The 20,988-nt window shown below is 38.6% G+C and overlaps 1 protein-coding gene across 2 annotated transcripts; it reads right to left on the bottom strand.

The window, feature by feature from the left end:
* Positions 1-8,105: 8,105 nt before the first annotated feature.
* Positions 8,106-17,400, bottom strand: LOC138006676 (uncharacterized). Of its 2 annotated transcripts, none has more exons than XM_068853144.1 (5): positions 17,262-17,400; positions 15,858-16,906; positions 13,220-13,293; positions 9,989-10,108; positions 8,106-8,262 (listed from the first exon to the last, which is right to left on the bottom strand). In XM_068853144.1, the coding sequence occupies exons 1-5, from the start codon at positions 17,268-17,270 to the stop codon at positions 8,150-8,152; spliced, it is 1,365 nt and encodes a 454-aa protein (XP_068709245.1). In that variant the 5' UTR covers positions 17,271-17,400; the 3' UTR covers positions 8,106-8,149. The 2 variants fall into 2 exon arrangements, with proteins under 2 accessions (XP_068709245.1, XP_068709244.1); XM_068853143.1 differs by lacking the exon at positions 17,262-17,400 and adding an exon at positions 17,056-17,202.
* Positions 17,401-20,988: the final 3,588 nt, after the last annotated feature.

The raw sequence follows: 20,988 nt of genomic DNA, 5'->3' as shown, positions 1-20,988 counted from the left end.
GATTTTCTTGCGCATTGGTTTCAATGGACCATTCTCTACTTGCACAAATCCTGTAATGCACCTCTTTTGCATAAGCATTCTTTTCTCGTGGGAGATCTTCATGGCCCAGGAAAAATTGCAGACAATGATTTTGCAAAATTTTGGGAGGTAAAAAAAAATGTTACGGGATTTCTGCAAGTGGAGAATTGGGGTCGGGAGCACTGACCAATATTTTGTTTACTTTGGATTAACCGCGCACCGGTGGCTCAGTTGGTTTAGTATCGGGCTGTCGCGCGGGAGGTCGGGGGTTCGAACGCCGACCGGATCGACACTCGGGATCTTAAAATAACTGAGGAGAAAGTGCTGCCTCTATAATTTCATCTGCAAATGGTTAGACTGAAGTCTTGTCGGATGAGGACTATTAATCGTGGGCCCCGTCTCACAAATATCTTCTGTTCATAAAGTTCCCTGTGGGACGTTAAAGAACCCACACAGTGGCTCTGCCAGTGTAAATTCCGACAAGCGACATGGCCTGAAAAGTAGCGACAGCACTTAAAGGGGCTAGGTCACGCAATTTTAGGCAATTTCAGCACTGATCGAATGGTCATAGAATTAAGTAAAATGTCAAAATAACGGTTCAAAACTGTAGAAGAACTCAAACAAAACACAGGGAAGCCAAGAAGGGACATGTATGGACAAAACTGGAGAGGATTGAAATGGATTGAATTTGGGTGAATTTGAAAAACGTCGGCCCATCTTTTTTCAAATTTGTATCAGTCTATATCAAAATGTCATTTACACAGCTGGAAAATCATTCTCAGTTGTTATGTGGCCGTGATTTTGCCAATGAAAGACTCTTGCTCTGCCAATTTGACGTTTAGAGCTCATAATTAACAAAATTACCTAAAATAGCCTGACCTGGCCCCTTAAACGTGAAAATCGCGACAAACGACATCCTTTCTTTAAATTTCTGACAGCAACGTTAAACATCGACAAAGCACCGACACGAGACCTTCTAAAAGTCAGACAAGCGACATGGGACTACCCCCGCCCCCATCCCGGCAGGGCCTCCACACTAATTGAGAAGAGTAGGGGATGAAGCTCCTGGTGTTGTGGCTGTCCTATTCTCTCCAGCCGAAGTGGCCGGCTTGGCAGTGATGTCCTAAAAGGTTATACGATGTATATAGCCACCTAAGCCATTAGCCAAAAAGGACTGCCGAGTGCTGGAACATGTAGATGAATTGAAGATATCGCAAGATCGTCTTTGACGGACAGATGGGAACCGGAAGTAGACACTCGAATTCTGGGGCAGGCGTTTCGTTTGCATCAATTTGAAAACAGTTTATGCCTTAGCAAGTAAAGAGTAATACAAATGTGGCCGCGTTTATGCAAGGTCTTAATTGGCCAGTCGGAACGTGGATGTGTGTATTGCATGGTTTGTTGAAAAGATATTAACTTCAAATGGATTCCCAAGACTTAAGGAGAGTTGTTCCGTGAAAGCAAAGGGTTTTGTATTTAGTATGCAACCGTGATTGTTTTTAATGCAACCACATACAAGTCTGTGTTGAACGCGTCTTTACATCTGTCGAAATCATACGGTATGTTGTTCGCATTCACATAATACGGACGATTTTATTTTAACGAATGAAAGGACTTAAACATGAGAACTAAACAAGGTACACGATATTATACCGTTCCTTAATTGCGCAAAATTAATCTTAATGCAGAATTTTTTTGTAAAGCACCACTCCTTTGAGTTCAGAAAGATTAAGGGGGTGTTTACATGATACCGGTACGAGTTCATCCCGGTTCTTAGTTATCGCTCTGTATTTGTTTACATGATACCGGTGAAAAATCTCATACCAGTACAACTCATAGCGGTATGAGTTCATCCCGGTAGTTGTACCGGATTGAAATTCTCATAACGGTATGAAAAGTTACACCGGTATCATGTAAACGCTACATTGACTCCCATTCCGGTACGAGTCGTCAAGTCGTGGTGGACTCGGACTATTGACGCATGCGTTGTATTTCTAAATATTCGTCAAGATGGCGTCCGGTAATCGATGGACTTGGGATGAGTCGTCCATGTAAACGCGGTTTGAAATTGACAACTCGTACCAGAATGAAACTCGTACCAGTATAATGTAAACACCCCCTTAGTGAATCTGTTGAATTTCATTTCTTAGACCGATGCGCTATTTCTGCAGACAGAGTGTTTTTTCGTTTTAAAAAACATCAAAAAAGAATTGGACGTTGATAGCGAAGAATCTCTGGTCGAGTTCTGAATTTTAGTGGAGATCAAAACTACAAAAATAATAAAAATCAAGCGAAGAACTGCCCCCTCATCAATAAAATTTTGTGTTGTGGGTCTGAAAAAGGTTGGACTAGCAACAAACTCTTTTTGTGTTGCGGGTGAAGAAATTTGCCCTTAGCAACAAAATATCCGGTAACTTTTCACTTTGTAATTTTGCTTAAACAATCAGTATAGCGATATTTCTCGTTACGTCACCCATTGTTATTGATATACCAACCAGGCCCCAGTTGTTCAAACGATGGATAGCGCTATCCGCCTGATAAATCACTATCCAGTGGATAAGTAATAGCGAATTCAATTGCGCTATCCATTGGATAGTGATTTATCCGGTGGATAGCGTTATCCACCTTTTGAACAACTGGGGCCAGAAGCTAATTGGCTGTTGAAACAATAACTTCTTTTGTTCCGTGGGTGTTTTGAAAACAAGAAATAACGCTATGGATGCCGACAATAAATATGCGAATTCCTACTGCTGTGCTTCAAACCAAACAGAAGTAACTCTGTGCACGCTATGCATGCCTATCGTCACCAGGGACTTCTGACACACCCATTGGGCATCAATACTAAAAAACAAAGCAGCAAAGAAAATCCAGAAACTAACAACCACCATGATGTGTACATTTACTTTTACTGAGTTAAAAATCAAATAATTTTATAAATTGGTCCCTCGTCCGCTAAGATAAATTAAATCTCCAACATCACAACGCAATATGAAAATACAATCTGCCGTAACCTTATTAGAGATTCATATCGACCTATCTTACATGTTTAAAAACCCTCGTTACAAATGTACAGTCAATGTATATAGAATAATAAAATAACCTATTTACACGAAATTCGTTGCAATGTAATATTAATAAACGATAAACTGCTCCTCTTATGTTACAAATAGAATTTTTTTTTTGGAAAACTAAGTAAGTCTTCGCTTATAATATTTAATTGTAATGAAACGACTAGATTGTGCAAAACGTTAACAAAACAACCTTCTGACCATGTTTCGAATCTCAGTGCCTTTCCGAAGAATAACCCGTACCCAGATGTCTTCAAGTCATTCTCGTTCCCAGAGGCCGTGATGCTCTCGGTCAGCACCAAGAATAACGACTTCAGGTTGGATCCGAAATACGCGCAGTCTCTGTGGAAGTCTATTTTGGTAACCGTTGACAGCTACTAATTGTTTCAAATTGCTGAGATTGCGCATACGAGCCAGAAGTCCGTGATTCGCGGACTTCCTTGTTCAGAACGAGCCAGAGGTCGTTATTCTTGGTGCTGACCGAAAGAATCGCGGCCTCTGAGGGCGAGAATGTCTTCAAGTCCAAAACATTCGATTGAACCGCGCATGATTGGAACTCACCAACCACAGTGGCGTCAGGAGAGCCAGATTCGATCCTGTCAACCCTCGCATAAAGGCACGAAGACTCGTCAAAGAGTTACCATGGACCGAAACTCCTAACCCTAACAGAACCCTAACCCTAACAGAATCCTGACTGTGAAAATAACCCATCCTTTACTAATGCTAACCGTGAGCCTAAACTGATGTTTATTAATTATTTTACCCCAGTTTACGCAAACAGTAGAAAGAACCCAACAATCGAACCCATTTGTTGTAATCAAAGCAAATAATATTAGCGCCCAGTAGTAATGTCTGACCCGCAGAACCTATAATTTAACACTTTTTTAACGACATTTTCAACATTACCTGAAAGGGTGACAGTAACAATATGTGACCTCAGCAGTTAAGGTGGCTCAAACTGGTTTCAATCATTTGGAGGGAATGTGTTATTATCACTCTACAACACTGTTTCACTTAATGGCAATGTTATGGTACCATATGAATCATCAATAATTGCTTAACAAGATGCAGGTATTGATGTGACGAAATAAATTACCATGGCAACAAAAGAACCATCTAAAAACGCCCAAAATTTAGTGTTTAAGCACTTTTATCTAAAAAACGAACTCGGTGACCCGCAATTTTTTATTGCTGAAAAGTAATGAGCAAGGTAAGACAAAGCTCTCTGCAAAGTTTAAAAAAATTATCTAGAGCGGATTCAGAGCCACCTTAAAATTTGTGAATTTGTGACGTCGGCTATGAATCTGCTCCAGAGACTTTTTTTAAACTTTGCAGAAAGTTTTATCCTAACGTGCTTATCACTCTCCAGCAATAAAAAATTGGGGTCATCAAGTTCGTTCATGAGATATATGCGTTTAAAGACAAAATTTAGGCTGTTTTTAGATGGCTCTTTTGTTGCCACGGTAACCCGTTACGTCACATTAACGAGTGCATCTTGTTGAGCATTTACTGGTGTTTCATATGACAATACAACATCGCCATTATAAGTGAAACTTTGGTGGATTCAATCCTTCCAAACAGCTTAGTTTGTTGAAAGTGTTAAAACTGGTTTGAGCCTCATAAAACTGAAAATCGGAAATCTCCCTCATCAATACGGAGCTTGTCTATTGGAAACCGGCCTTGGTCATTGTTTTCCAAACTGAAACAAAAATCAAATCAATGCGACACTTGTTTGTTTTGTCTCAAACATCGCGATGCTGGAGCAAATGAGACGTCAACAAGTTAAGATCAAGATAAACAGACATCATAATGTTTAGAATTCGGGACACGACAGGCACAAAGCTGCTTTTCTCAAGGCCAACAATTTCCTTTAAGATCTTCTGAGTGTTACGTCGCGGTATAAAGGTACGTATTTTATTCATCATCACTTTCACCAGGAAATTCCAGGTTCAATTAAAGGAGCTATGTCACGCAAAATGATGTAATTTTATGACTCCCGAACTACCCGAAAAGTAGAATGAAACAGTGCAATAATCACTTAAACTGTTAACAAAACAGAAATACAGCAAAAGGAAAGAAAAGTCTGGATGGACACAAATGCACTAGATTGAAACCGATTGCATTTGGGTAATCTTGAAAAAATTCGGCCCAACGTTTTTGAAGTCTATGGCAAATCGCCTAGATATAGGTCGCTTTTGCTCAGAATCGTCTTTTTTGTGATGTAACGATCAGTAAATTGGAATTCCACATTACTATTTCGAGTTTGAAACTCATGATTAACTAAAGATTTCCCCTAAACACCCCAAAAATAACATGACATAGCCCCTTTAAGAGGCTTCCAAAACTTCCCACTTTACCAAAACACTTGGTAAGAGAAGAACTCCAAGAAACAAACTGATTTTCAAAAATTCGTCGATGATGAAAGGAACTACATATAAATTAACATGTAAGATTAAGGGTCCTTATTGTTCCCATTAGAACAACATTCTTGCAGGCTTCTCCCTTTACCCCCAAAAGGTCTTTGTTGAATCAAACGTAGTGAATTCCAAGTATAAAAAAATCCTGAATCAAAGTAGTTGAGAAAGTTGTGAAGTCTTCACCTGTACCTTTTCACAGTGTCAAAGTGAAGTCTAATATTAAGGAATACAAAGCCACTCCTTGGCCGTAGTGTTATGTCTCACCCACCGCATGAAACACTAACAGGAAACAACTTCCTACAAGTAGTTATTTTTAATTGAATAACACAGATATTGGTTTTAATTAAAAGGCAAGAGGAGCAGTTGTTCTAACATGAGTGATGAACATCACAGGGGTTTTCAATCGAGTGTCATAAAACTAACACCAAAGGAATTCATTTGGCCAATCACAACAGAGTAGCAGACGATTAAAACAAGTTTTGTCAAACTTTATCACGTGACTGATAATAAAATCAACCACTCAAATGATGAAGAAGCTGTCAGAAGTCAAATCTTTGTGCGTAAAGACTGATTGCTCTGAGAGAGAAATTTTTTTATATCAGGTTATGCTTCCAGAGCAGGAAAACAATTTTTCGGATAGACGTTAATTTACCAAGTTCTTTTAATTGTGAATGGCTGAAAACATGACATGCCATTATTCTTAAGCAAATTTACTTTGGTCACCAACACTAGCATAGTGTTGCATTTGACACTCAACTGAAACCACCTCTGCCTTCTTTCAGTGTATCCTACTGTAATTCTGGTAATCGACCATATTGCTAGATACAAAAAGTCAACGATCAAAATCACACTCACACCAACCTCCAATCGAGATTAGAACTGATCAGCTCACTACACTACTCTACCCTACCGCTTCGTTGTTATCAAGATTCACTGTTCTTAGCAAAAACTGGAGTACCATAGTGAGTGCCACTCATTGTTTTATCCACCTCACCCCCCAAGGGATGGAAAAAATAATCCGGAGTACCATGGTGAGGGCCACTCATTGTTTTATCCACCCCATCCCCCAAGGGATGGAAAAAGTAATCCGGAGTACCATGGTGAGGGCCACTCATTGTTTTATCCACCCCACCCCCCAAGGGATGGGAAAAAATAATCCTAACTTAATATAAAATGAAATCTGAAAAATTAATATTTGCTGAGTACAAAAAATCTTTGAATGGTTAAAGAAATTTTCCGCTTCTTCGAGGAAATACCGGTATCCAAAACCCCTAAGTGAAATCCCGCCACCCTTAGCAGGACGGATGTGGATAATCAACTGTTGTTTTTTGAAAATCAATTCAACTCGATTGAAAGAAGGTTGTCTGTTGATGAAAAAAATTATTCTTAAATAGATACTGTAGTTGAAAAACTGTCCGCTAAACAGCCAGTTTAGCCAGACGAAAAAAGTAATACAATAATATTATCAGTAAAGGCCGGTGCACATTGTTGCACTGTCAAATAATTATGATGAGTACGATCTCTTTCACTGGATTTTTGCTTTGGTTTGGATATACATAGTTATAAAATACACTTTCTAATCCCTGACTCGCAGATTTGGTCAAACTTTGCTACATGAATGTGTATCTCGTCTTTAAAAAATTATTATGCCTTTATCTGGTTCCTCGATTTCTTATTTAACTTCTGTCTCACACACACTCACATTTTTTTTATTTACACAGTTTCTCTGTCATATGTCAGCAATGACTGAAACCACCATGAGCTGTTGTCTTCTGACTATCACAAAGAACCTTTTCTCCCAACAACCTCTAAATTTACATAATTTTCAGCATCCAGCACAGTCACCAATTCACCAGATGCTGAATTGTCCCATTGGTCCCCACGAAATACGGTACCACTTTAACTTTAAAAAAATACTCAGTGGCCAAAAAATTGCCAAATTAACTTACCGTATATCTTTAAATTACAATTATTAGTAATGTAATAGTTTATAATTAAGCCAGCTGTAATGTGATTTTAAAGAATGAACTCTACTGTATTACTATTTTAAAAATTAACCCCAAAGAAATTCAACCTCTTTAAGTTGCCCCTCTCAACTTAATACTACAAACTCCCTTACGTGTATGTGGTAAGTTATTATTTTTAAAAAAGTATTATATAAAAAATGGGTTTGCTTCTAATCAAATCACCAAGCAGCAGCTATCAGTAATATACAGTACGTAATTTTACAGTTGTAGCTCAGCAACCTAGCCTATGAAGGGCTGTGAGGCTGCCGGTTATGACCTTGTACAGTCCTCACTGCTTTTATGATGCAAATTGTGTTGTTGTAATTCTAATATTTAGTAAACATGAACATTAACTTTACAAAAGCACAAAGGTATGTATCAAAACAGGGTCACCGGCAGCTTCACTTCCGTTGTTAGGCCAGGTACTGTAACTTGTAGCTACAAGTGTAAAATGGTCTATCAATTAATAAAAACAAACCCAGCCAAAACAATGCATGAGTTATGCTGCAGTTAATGTATGTGAATACCCTCTTATACAAACAGTACGAATAAAATAAATGCCTAGCCACACCTTCTCCCCCACACACCCCCACCCCCGCCCCCCCCCCCCAACCAAAAAAAAAACCACTTTGGATTATGCTCAAAAGCACAAACTTAGCTCATCCAGTTCTCCAAATATGGGATTTTCTTGGGCTGTAGCTTTCAGCACAGAGTGGACAAAATCTGAAGTGTGGCCAGCCACAAGTTGATTTCCTGCAAATCAAAAAAAGAAAACCAACAACAAAATTATTTAATTTAATAACATGGGTGACAAATTACTCCTTAATTTTGGCGTGAAATTTCAGCATTAATTTATAAGTTCACATGTGAATTACAATGTTGCCATGGCAACTTTTCCTACAGTGCCAAAATGGCATACATCTTATGAACGTAATTTGTCAGCCACGATATTAATTGCTAATCAAATGGTATAATTTCACCTCCGTTTTGTCCAAAATCAAATAATTTCTTAAACCAGTGCGAAATTATTCCCTAATTTCACTCAACACCATTTGATTACCCACACTACCGTAATTAATTTAATCAGTTTCAAAATTCATTACATTACATATGAACACAGAATGTCCATGTACGCATGAATCTGAGGTGGGCTTAACAGAATACAATTCCTCATTATAAGGCCCCTAGATAAAAATCATATGCATCTATAAAGTTAAAAATACATAAACATGTATATTAAACAATTGAATTATGGATAACCAATACACTATTACATAACACTTAGTGCAATCTATCTAAAATAAGTTAAAAGTTGAGGAGGAATTTGTCATAATAAAATTTAAGTACATTGTTTCTAAAAGTTGTTTAAGAGCTACATGTAGATTCCCAGATACTCAGGGGTAAATAATTATTGTTCCAAATACAGGAAATGCGCACAAATTGGGTCTATCCCTATCCTATTTCAAAAGTGTGTAAGAATGAAGTATGTACTCATGTTTATACAGATATCAGTGAGACCAGTGTGGGGTCAGAAATTTAATGTAACCAAGCTGAATACCTGGAAGGACATTAATTTTAATAAAATAATGTGATTGACTTCAGGAAATGTAAGTAGACCCTCTGGTATTGACCAAAAAGGTCAAGGGGTTTTTTTTACCAGGAAAGCATTTTCCATTGACAATTCATATTCTTATCTTTTGATGCTCATTATTGCTGCATACTAGGATGTTGTTGCCAACCGGTTGGCTCAGATCCAAGGTTGAGAATCGGACTACCAATGATATGCAGGGAGATTGTGGGTTTGAACCCCAACCACACCTGCCCAACACTCGAGGTCTTGAAATAACTGCAATTAGGGTTAGGATAAGGACAGTCTATAAACCGTAGGCCCCACCTCACAACTCTTGCTGTTAATTATAGGGACCTTAAGCAAGGAAGATGCCACCTTCTGCGAGAACGTTGCCTAAAAATATTGTTTCCTGCTACTATAATAACTTTGCGATTACTCCAACTCGCTTGGCTTGGAAATTGTGAGTACACATTCCAAGAATAAATTTGGTGAGAACAGTGTGGATATTAAGAGAGAAAATTGAAAATTCATCGTCAGGATCTTTCGTTCTCCACATGACCTCAAATTTGATCATTTCACGTTGTTGTCACGACAAGATGTAGCGAAATATAAAACCCATGTGTGGGGTGTGCAGAACTATTGTTTTTGCAAATTAAACCTATAATTATTGTGTATAAATGGGTACCGGCAAAATGCCAGGTAACCATGCGATGGACTAGCTAGCTAGCTGGGGGGGGGGTCCCTAATAACAGGTCCCTAATAACATGGGACAATAAAGAACCCACACACTGTTCACAAAGAGTAGGTGATGGCCTTGTAATGGGCAGTTTATCAATTTGAGTTTTGCATCTTTGTGTGACCCTCACAACCTAGGTTATTAAAAACTCAAATGAACTAGACTTCACTCACCAAATGTTGCCTTCATTAAGGATTCTACTTGACTGCTCAAGCTTGTCTTGGGTGTTGAAGGTCTGTTTGCTTTTTTAATAATCTCCTTTTTCACCTTGCCAATGATATCAGTCAGGCGCTCTAAAGATGAAATGCATAAAATAATTAATTCAGCAGGTTCACATCTCCAGCCTTTTGTGTATATTGGTGTCTAGTACCATGCCAATGAATATGTTTCATTCTGATCCACTCTAATCATTAATTTTTACTGTCAAGTGAATTTGTCTAAAGCACTGTCAGCAGTATAATCCCTGCTGATCTTAGCATTTCCTTGCCTTAAATATTTTCCTTAAATTTTACATTCTTACATGTACATGTATACTGTGGTTGTTCAATTTTTTCTTGGTTTAAAATAATTCAAACCAGTTCTTATTCATTAAGAAAATGTAGACCTCCACTGGTTTCTCTCTAGAATTTCTTGGGGATAGGATGGTAGGTTGAAATGACCAGAACCCTTCCTGAGGGGGAACAAGAGCTATATTTCTGAAACAACAGAAATAGGCATGCAATATGTGCATGAGTCTAAAGCAAAAAGTTAGTTACTACATGTATAACAGTAGTACTATCATGATAAAAAAATCACTTCCTTTTTTCCTTCAGATTTTGAAAGTGTGCTTGCTCGAACAACTGCCTGTCAAAATTTTGAGATTAGATTTTTACCCAAAGGCTGTTTACTTTGAGTGTGAGTTTTGAATTTCATGGTCTGCCATTCCTTGCATTAATAATACTCAAAAATTATTGATAAGCAATTATTGAGAAACTATTTGCACATAAAATTTATGACATTAAAATTTGATTTATAGGAAAGGCTTTTATTCTAAGTTTAAGAATGATAAGAGATTCACTTAAATTTAAACTGGGGTTTTGAGGCATTCCACAAAGTTACAGTTCTGTAATAAAAAGATCTCTGTCTCATTACTTGGTTTAAAAAAGCAGTACATGTATATTATAAAGCTGGGAAGATGATCTGGTCGCCCAACCACTGATGTTCCCTCTGGAGATAAAATTTGAACTGAGATAGTTTGGTACTTTGGTCATAGAAATTTAAAGGCCAAGATGGCATCTCTTAGATACAGGTGGGACTTAACTCAGGTATCGATCTCAGGTTTTTCAGGGCTGGAGACACGTGATCAAACGTCCTTTCCCGGAAACTACTGTATGCAAGCAGCAAAATTCTGTACTCCTTGTAGTTTGCATATGTTGCTAGCAGATTCGACCAGACAGACGAGCAATAATACAACTTACTTAAACACTTTCCATATTATTGCATTAAAAGACGTGGACATTTACATTGTTGTTGGAGATAAGTGTGCATGTAATTTGTTAACTAGATAAGTTGAGTTGCAGTACAGAATACTTTTGAATAAAAAAAATTCAACTACTGATGGGTATTCTGGAACTCTAATACAAATCTGCAAACTACATTGTATTATATATTGACTGTCTCATTGGCACTTAGCGATAGCAATTACTTAGTTATGTATGCAAAACATGAGTTTAAAAATCTGAAGCCTGAAACTCCCTTTATTGCTGCATATTATTTCAGTTGCATACAAACGCATTGCATTCTTATAATAAGCTGGTGAGTCTTTGACGTCATTTTCTCCTCAATCCATGGCCACCTCTCTCAAGATTTTAAAGTTACTAATGGCGGTACTTCAAATAAACAAGTGTCTTTTTCAAATTAAGGCTTTTAACTGGGGTCACTTAGTGTTTTAATAGTGTTTACAGTCATAGCTTTGAAATCCAAAGAAAAAGTACCACTTCAATATTTTATGGCATAAATATTTATTTCAGTGGGAGGAAAAATGTTACTAATAATGGCATGGACAATACATGTTAGTAAATTTCTGGAGAAAAATTCCAGTTAAACAGTGAGACGCCTATATGAACAATATTTCTCACTCCTGGAGAGATTTCCTCAATCAAAGTGATGTCTGGTTTTTCTGGACAAGCTTACAGGAATAACAATGTTAATTAAGTTTTGAAGCCAACGTACAGTAGCATAATTATTAAATGTTACTATAAAATTTAATGATGATCCTTGTTTATTAGGGCCAAGTCGCACTAGAGGACAAAACTGTTACTTATGTCAAAAATCTGTCATCACAATGTAAAACCAAGTGCGACTGGTTTGTTCACTGAAGGACATAATTTGGTCGCAGACGGACAAACTTCAAAGATGCCGTCGACTACCTCTGGAGCAGGCCAAACTGAAACAAATCTTGGAAAACAATAGCGAGGGTGTCTTGATTCGGAAATGATTTGACAGGTGATATGTAGCAGAGTCTCTGTGCGATAGACTTCGCGGTAAAGTTGATAACGTTCTCATTTCGCAACAACATGAATCCAGGCGCGAGCGACCAATATGTTCCGTATGAAATGGGGCAACAATTTCCTCAATATCCACCAGGATCGATCTATCCGATGCCTATCCCTTATACATTCAACGGTCAGGAGGAACTCCCAGCCCATCTCCTTCTACACGAGTTTTGACTCGCGACGGTCACAGCATGGTGTGATGTTTTGTTCACATATTTTGTTCTCAAGTGCGACTGTAGCTTTCCGGACAATATTTTTGTCACTGGCCGATTTGAAGTCAGATTTGTCCTGAACAAATCCGAAATTGCCCTCTAGTGCGACTTGGCCCTTACTGGCAATAGAGTTCAATGAAGTGTGAAAGGAAATGATGTCAGCAACACGAGCACTCAGCAATGTTGGATATAATCATGTTTTTTTTTTCTTTTTAAGATATATACTCTTTGCAAAATTAATGACAGCTGGGCTTAATGAGGCCATTCTTGTCACTGGTACAAGTTGGCAGATGGACTATGAGATGCCAAACAAAGGAGTTTTCCTGTTTTCCAGTTTCACTTTAGCATTCCTGACCAGAAGACATACTGATCATTGATTACTTAAATTTGTACTAATAACTTAACAAACTTAACTCAGTTAAGCTTGGAGTCAGGTAAGATGCAAAAATACAGACCTTGCTCAATCAATACAATTTTTCCAACCTGCCAACCAAGGGAGAGGGGGAGCAGTGTGTACAATGCCAAAATTGCTCAAATTTAAGCAAATAAAAAGCTTCCAGGGATGCCAAAGGGGTGGACTCACAAAGGGATGTTTGCATTCTATACATGTAAGCTCTCTTGAGATTTTAACCACTAAGAAAAATGTCAAACAACTCACGTTGCTCCATCTCCAACCCCTGCAATTTGACTTTGTTAGCTTCATGCTGGGCTTTCTTCTTTAATCTGCAAGCCCTGAAGGTTTTGATAAGAAAATATTTTGAGCCATACTTACAATTAATGAATTCTAATTCTGGAATTGCAGCTTTGCAGCTGCATTGGTATTAGACATAACAAAATAATTCTCTAAAACAAAATAAACAGAAAACCCAGGTATTGAAGTTATATTAAGAGCAAAGGCACAAAATTTGTTTATGAAGCTGACAATGTTATTTTAAAGACTTTAAAGGGGATACAGCTGTATTCACTTTTTCTCATTAACGTTCATCTGGGGCAAACTACCATTCACCTCTAAAACACGATCACCAGATGGTACCGGTGCAAAACTAAACAATGAAAAGATCTATAGATTAATTGCCACGCAAGCATAATTTCCAGACTAGTTTCCACACAAACAACAACATCCCTCATCAACATTATCTTTAGGGCTTTCTTCGCAGCAGCAATACAAATGTTTTCCTCACAAGAAAAGCCTTGCTATGGTAAGATTCCCTTCCCTGTATGCTAGTGGGTACCCTTGATATAGAAATGACATGAAACATGTCACTTCTGTGATTGGCCTCAAGGGAAAGAAGTTATCATTACGCCAACCACAAAGTAGTGGCGTGTTTAAATGTTCCACAGACTTAAAAGTACACGTAATATCAGCATATAACATGCGCAAAGAAAAAGGAATTGCTTGGTGGCAGAGGTTTTTCTCTCAGCGAAAGAAAACAGTGTTAACCCTTTTACACCCAAACCAGCCTAAATCGGCCAGACTTAGTATTTTACTCTGTCAAACGACAGACAATTTTACTTGTCAATGGGTTAAAAACAACTGTACGTAGAAAGACAAGCAAAAAGAAACATAGAGGATAAAAGAAACCTCCACCAGCAGGGTGATTTTTGAAAACAATAATAAAGCAGTGTATAATGTATGATAACAATGTTATTGGCTTCGCTTCGTTGTGATACCCAAACAATCAAGATCTTGGCAATTGCCATCAGTCTAAGCATCCAACTTCAGCTGACAGCACTTACAGTGTACCTTGAAGTTACAACATGACTGTACATGAAGTGAACACTTCCATTGGCAGAAACTGCGCTTCTTTTCATCCAAGCATAAATAAGGGCACAAATGATTAATTCCTCTCCAGGACAGTTGGCAAAATATTTAAAATTTGCATAGTTGTGGACTGGCTTCCAATAGCCCAGCAACAATTTATGAGACAGTACCAAAAAGTTGCTGCATCAGCAGTAAAAAAAAGGAAAAAAGGAAAGGAACTTTATTTAAGTGTCTAATCTTCTAGCGCTGTAGAGCACTAATCGGGACACTGTAGATTGAAATTAACAAGTTAACGCAAATCAAATCAAATTTTGGTTTTTGAGGTATATAAACAGATGATCAAAATACAATATGAGAGGAACTGACACGGCAACAATCACTGTGAGTGCTGCCGTGAAATAGGTTTGTCCCACATTTTGCCTTTGATAAATTTATGGACTCTAAAACTCAAATTTTGAAAAGTGTTTTTCACTGCCAACAGTCAATGCGGACTGAGTCAAAGCGTAACAGCCCCTAACCTGATTGACAGATTTCACTCCCCTTGAACAGTTCATCAAAATTAATGTCACTCAAGTATGATTGGCAACGGGGAAAGTTTAGAGTCACTGAGAGCAAAAACTGCAGAACTTACATGTGATTGACTATATTCATGCATCCACCACATTCCTCAATTAAAAAAATAAAGAACTTTTCTCTTGAATTTGTAATGCACTTTTTCCACCAAAATCATGTACAAGAATGTACGTGGTAAGTGTTATTTTTGGTGACAGCGCAAATCCTTTGGTTAACTACCTTGCGCATACATAGTCTGAGGGAAGTTGACGATTCTGGTGAAACCGTGCTGTTGCACGTGATAAGTTTCTATAAGGTCATTTTCATGCATTCTACATTTACACACATTGAGAATCCAGAATATTTTATCACCAATTTCTTTCCTGCGCAATTTCTGCCATAGTTCGTGCCTGGGCAAATACATGCAGTCATTCCCTTGTTGACAAAAACATATGCCTACTACAGGTTATTTTTATACTGTTAACGATCATGGGAAAAATAAAACTTCAAATCGTGCAAGATTACACCATCAGACCAAAGTCCACGTTGTATGTCCTTACAATTAAAACCAGATCATAAGATCCTGCAAACTAATAGCTTCACAGAAAGAAGAAGAATGCAATGAATTCAGTACTTTCAACATCCACCATAATTTCATCTGATGCTAGTTTCCACAGACAACGACACTGATGTCATCAAAACATACTACGAAAACTTAGTTTTACTTCTAGTGGACGAAAAAAGAAGATACGAAACTAATCAGAAGCATTTAGCCAGAAGAGCGTCCAAATCAAGCTTAATAAAAACAGAGCTAAAATAATCAATGATAAATAAGTTACAGCTTTAACTCTAACTTTATCAACTTCTATTTCCTGCTGAATACCACAGCTGAACACGATGGAAAAGCTTTCTTGACTTTTAGAAAAAAAAAAAAAAAAATTTACGTTCTGCAAGTTGCATTAAAGAATATACGCTTAAATACCTTGAGGCAAGCTTGTTTTTCTCCTTACGTGACTTATTCCTGGCGTTTTGTGGTAACTGATGTATTGGTTTCAAGTCGCCGATAATCTTATTTAGACGTTCTAGCTCTCGGATTATTTCCAAAAGTTTTCTTGGATTTGGCGAAAGGTCATCTTGATCTCCCCTTCGACCCTTGCGATTTCTGGCCACGCCAGTCCCGTGAAGATGACTTTCAACATCAAAATCCTCGTCGCTATCCATATATTCATCAGCGGATTCCTCCTCCATGGCTGGGCTGTCGGGTTCGTTAACAATTGATTCGGGTTCATTTTTCTGTACCTTCTCTGCAGAAACCTCTGTTGTAACCTCGTTGTTGTACAATCGACTTTTCATTTCTGCAGAAATTAACTTTGGCACTTGGCTATTACAAACTTCACCGTCGCTGCGCGTTCCTGAATTTCTTTGCGGCAAAACTATAATTCTTTCTGAAGAAGCAGATTTTTCGCGCTCGTTGTGCCAAGATGTGTCTTGGGTCATAGTCCATGTTGGCTTGCTGGGAAGTTTCTTCTCGGTAGTTTCTTTCTGAACTTCAACTCTCCCTCCATAATGGTAATTCGAGTCTCTTTTCATTTCAATCATTCGCGGTCTTTCAATCTTTTCTGCTGTAAGCTCCAAAGCGATATAAGGTTGCGGCTTGCGAGTAGTTGTGCTATCCCCCGAAGACGAATTCTCCCCTTCCGTCCGAGTTGCAATGCGATGAAGCCGCTCCATTTCAGGATTGATGAGCGGCGACAACGAACGGTGATCATTCAGTTCAGCTAAAGTAGGCCCAGCTATTTTGCAGCCTTCACTGTCTATGTCAGTTCTGAAAAATTCCAGTTCCATATCAAAATCTCCCCCCAGCCCGCCAAAAGGGGGGCTAGGCAATTCTTGGACCTTGTCCCAGTTTGTGTTTTCTCCTTCCTTCTCGCCAAAGAAGGTAGTCTTTCCGCGTTCAAAGCCATATTCCTCGAATGGAGAAAACAAACCACCAAAGCTTTCTTCCAAACAACTCTCCACGTCCAATGAAAGCTGAAAAATAAGGATACCAAAAAAACCTTCGAGCGAATATTATGTAACTTAACAAACACAACCACGATCGATGTGGAAGACATCGCAAAATCTAGGAAGCATGCGAACTGCCGAGGACATTAAAGTATTTTCCAATAAAATCAACATACTGGGGCAAATTCTACTCCTTGCTGCATGTACTTCAAAGGATCTATAGGCTGTAAATCTTGCTTCAAAGGGGAAAAAAGTTAGATCCTGCTTCTTCTCCGAGCAAATTTTCTTCTTTGTTATTGTTTTCATTCCGGCCGCGGGTGAAATCAGCATCACGAGACCTGTCTTGTCAAGCAGGAATTTTTTAACCAATCATCACCCTTACCTTGGCCATACAGCTCCGCCCACGAAAGGCAATTGTCACGGTTACAAGTCCAAAACACTCGAAAAGAACGAGACCTTTGAGAAGAAATGCTATTTCCCAACAGCTTTCCAGCTGCTATTGTCAAGGGCCAAAACATCATTTCAGTTTCTACCGATATTTTCGAGACACAACCGGAAATACGGAGAGAAAGGTGGTGAAACTGGTGTTTCCTGCGCGCTTCTGGTTTGAATCTACGTCACGGATCAACAGAACTAGCTGCCCCGTGGCTCAAATATCTACCAATCACCACCACTTTTAGAACATGAACATGACGTCATCATCACTCAGCAAAACAGAACGATCCTCTGGTCACGTCCTTTGATGTAAACAAAGCCACGACTTCCGCTAATTCTTATGAAACAGGGAAGAACTCTGCTTGCAGTAATCCGAAAAATCCTGTAACGGATTTGTCTCGAAACTTGTTGCGTGCGATTCTTTGAAAGTCAACCGGAATTCAAAATTCCTTCCTCTCAATTTAAGACAGATTGCTCGTAAATTTTTGATTCAATATACAAGATTTTCGAGTGATTAAGGTCCGGATTTTGAGAGTAAGATTTAGAGATTTTGAGAAGTAAGCTATAAAAGTTACACTGATGTTATTGAAAACAATTAGGGGTGAAATATTTCTAAAAAAAAAGTGCTCTTCGCCTCGTAAAGTTCCTTGACAGTTTCGGGGAAAATTCAGAACTTCAACTGGATCGTTGTCGTTTTAAGGTCTCACATCACAGACAAAAAATAAAGAACAACAATCAGTCTAGACGGAATCGAAATAAATATGTCCAGTTCTAGTTTCAAACGCAAGTCGTTACTATTGAAAAGTGACACCAATATTTCTCATGAGAATTATATTCTTCCTCTCCTAATCGAAGGCTCCGATATGTCCACATTTATATAACAACTCCTGAGATACCAAACCTTGCAAAAGTAATGAGATATTAAAATAGAAGGAGCTGATTGGTTCTAAACGAGCAAAGAAACCAAGGACACTATAAATAGAATCAATTCCTTCAACCCCTAACATGAGCATTGGCTAACAGCGCATAACAAATGAAATAAACCATTGAGCTCTTCGCTAAGTCACAAACGTCCCAGAAAGGTGTGTTGCCTGTTCTTTTTTTTTTAACTCAAGGAAATAGGCTAAAATGGGAGAATTGAAGCATATTTTGTACGCAGGGTCGACGATGCTTCACAAAATAGGAGCAAAACATTCATGTAGAACAACCTTCACCAATATTGCTTCAACAACTTGACCTTGGTTGGGAAAAAAAGGTCTCATTTAAAGTCATTTAGGATGATAAACGAAAAAAATAATTAAGTGCATATTCCCTGCCTTGCCCTGAACATATTTTTCACTTCACATTTGCGTCTTGTGGCTTCATTGAAAAACCTGTTAACATCTGAAATGTTTCAGTAATGCTGGTTAGGTATTGACCGATCACAGTTAGGTGTAGAACATACAAGCATTCGTCGCTAACCGCTAACCGCTACTGGCTTTTTCCTGAGAACAAAAAATGTCCATGTCGTTCACCGTAATATTTTGTTCAGGTGCATCACACAAGATATAAAACAGAAGCAATTAATCTGACACTTAGAATTTATTTTATACAATTTGGATGGATGTCTTGGTCTTTAACACATAATACAGTACTATTTTCATAAGAACGATTAATTTTGGGGCCGAGGCCGAATGTGTTTATTTTTGCGATTCGAGCCTGAAAACGTTCTTAACATGTTCTTAAAGTTGTGTGGTATACTAAGGGTGCGTTCGATTAACTCTATTCTGGAATAAGAGGACGTGGAGCGATGATTGAAAACAGCATGTTTGGCGTTTTGAAAGAACAAGGACAATAAAGATATGTTTAAAATAGCATTTTAGCAGGTGTTTGACAATTTTATTGTGAATCTCAGTAACAGCAACAACAACATTTATTTATACCAACAGGAAACAAATAAAGTAGTACATTAATTTGGAAACTGAAAAATAAGGTATTAGCTGCCTATAACAACCATAAGGGCTAAGAAAATTAGGCAGCTATCTATGAAGTACAATTAGAAAAGATTACGGTCATTTATATTAAATAAAGTAAAAGTAACCGCCATCTTGTTCGCTGACCGCTGAACCAAGCGTAAAAACGAAGGATTTCTTCCCAGCCTATCCCATGTATTCCTATTCCGAAATAGGGTGAATCGAACGCACCCTAAGTTCGACTACAAACTGAGTTGTGTAAAGTAAAGTGTATCATGCAATAACAAAACCAGTGTTAATGTGGAAAACAAGAGGGAGGGGAAGGTGATGTTGATCGTCATATCACAATTTTGTCGTACTCGTCGGAGGTGACATCTGATCATACGCTCAAGCAACGATTTTGTCTACACTATTCATATGCATAGTCCTTCTACCAAGGGTGCATCGTCGCCTCTCAGAACCACTTTCCAGAAATTTGGCAGTACTTTTAGAGACCTGGGGCCCGTTTCTCGAAAATCCCGAAAACTTTTCGAGCCCGAAAATCCATTTGTGAAACTGCCAATCGCTTGTTTTGGAAAGCCGATCTTTTAACATGTTTTCAAGGCAACTAAAAGAAACACGACTGTCAAGTTTGACGACTTAAATCCTCTCCGTTCTTTAGATACAAAGGGAATTGTGACATCCGAAACGGGCCCGTAAAGTTTCAGTTGTTCGAGGGGTGGATAGCGCCATCCACTGGATAAATCACTATCCATCAGGAGCCCATCTGGAGCGTGCAACTTCCATACAGCGTCTGTGAAACGGCGTTTTCACAAGTAGGTTTATTTTTAGACTAGCCCTTCCTGCGAATTAGGTCAAAAAACAAAGGCAGTTCCGGTTCGGTGACCCTATGACGTCAGCTTAATTTCTAGTAATTGGTCATCGGGCTCTTGTGGGAGTCTCATTCGCGGGAAATTCAATCTAAAAATAAATCGATCTGTGAAAACGCCGTTACACGAACACAGTAGAGTTGTAGGCTCCGGGTCATGGGTTCCTGTATACACTAGATAACGCAATTGTTTTTGCTAGTGTTTATCCGTTAATTAAATAGAGTTATCCACCCTTTGAACAACTTGGGCCTGAGCCCTTAAAGCTCATATAAAGAGAACGAGTTCGAGATTATCGGTATATTCATTCAGAGACAACAAACCAATTTGACAGCGACTTTGCTTTCAGTTTGTAATATGCGCAAATGGTACACTGGCGTTGCACCCCTTTTACCGTGAAGGTACACAAAAGCTAGTTAAGATACCGGTTGTCGAGAACGAAGCGACTAAGATCTTAAAACATGCACATTTAACTGTAGCATGTCTCGAAAATTTCACACAAGAAACCTTCACAGTGTAAAGCAAGCACTAAAAGTTTGAAAACCCAATACGGCAAAAGCCCACACTTCTCCACTTAGGCTCCGTTTAAATGTAGAAAAGTTGTCCCGGGTAGAAAGAGTCGCGCCTACCCGAGCTACCACGGGCGAGCCAACATTTGCTACATTTCCTTATAAAACGCGGCGAACCGTTTACACGAGAAAAAAAAAGTGCACTTGGCTAGAAGGGTGACCTACCTAGCCGGGTCACCCTTTTTCGACGGTAGGTTCACCGTCCTAGCCGGGCCAACGTTTTTTCCATGTAAACACTTCGGCTCAAATAGCCACAATCTCAGACATAATAGTTGGGATACTTCATG

The sequence above is a fragment of the Montipora foliosa genome, chromosome 6 (genome assembly GCF_036669935.1).
Source record: "Montipora foliosa isolate CH-2021 chromosome 6, ASM3666993v2, whole genome shotgun sequence".
Taxonomy (NCBI): Eukaryota; Metazoa; Cnidaria; class Anthozoa; order Scleractinia; family Acroporidae; genus Montipora; species Montipora foliosa.
This window is presented reverse-complemented; position numbering and strand designations above follow the sequence as displayed.

Excerpts from the sequence above, each read along its gene's own strand:
- LOC138006676 (XM_068853143.1), bottom strand. The coding sequence starts at position 17,082 with ATGCAGCAAGGAGTAGAATTTGCCCCA. Across the intron at positions 10,109-13,219 it reads GGGGTTGGAGATGGAGCAAC|AGCGCCTGACTGATATCATT; the intron begins GTGAGTTGTTTG and ends TTTCATCTTTAG. Across the intron at positions 8,263-9,988 it reads CTTAATGAAGGCAACATTTG|GAAATCAACTTGTGGCTGGC; the intron begins GTGAGTGAAGTC and ends TTTGATTTGCAG.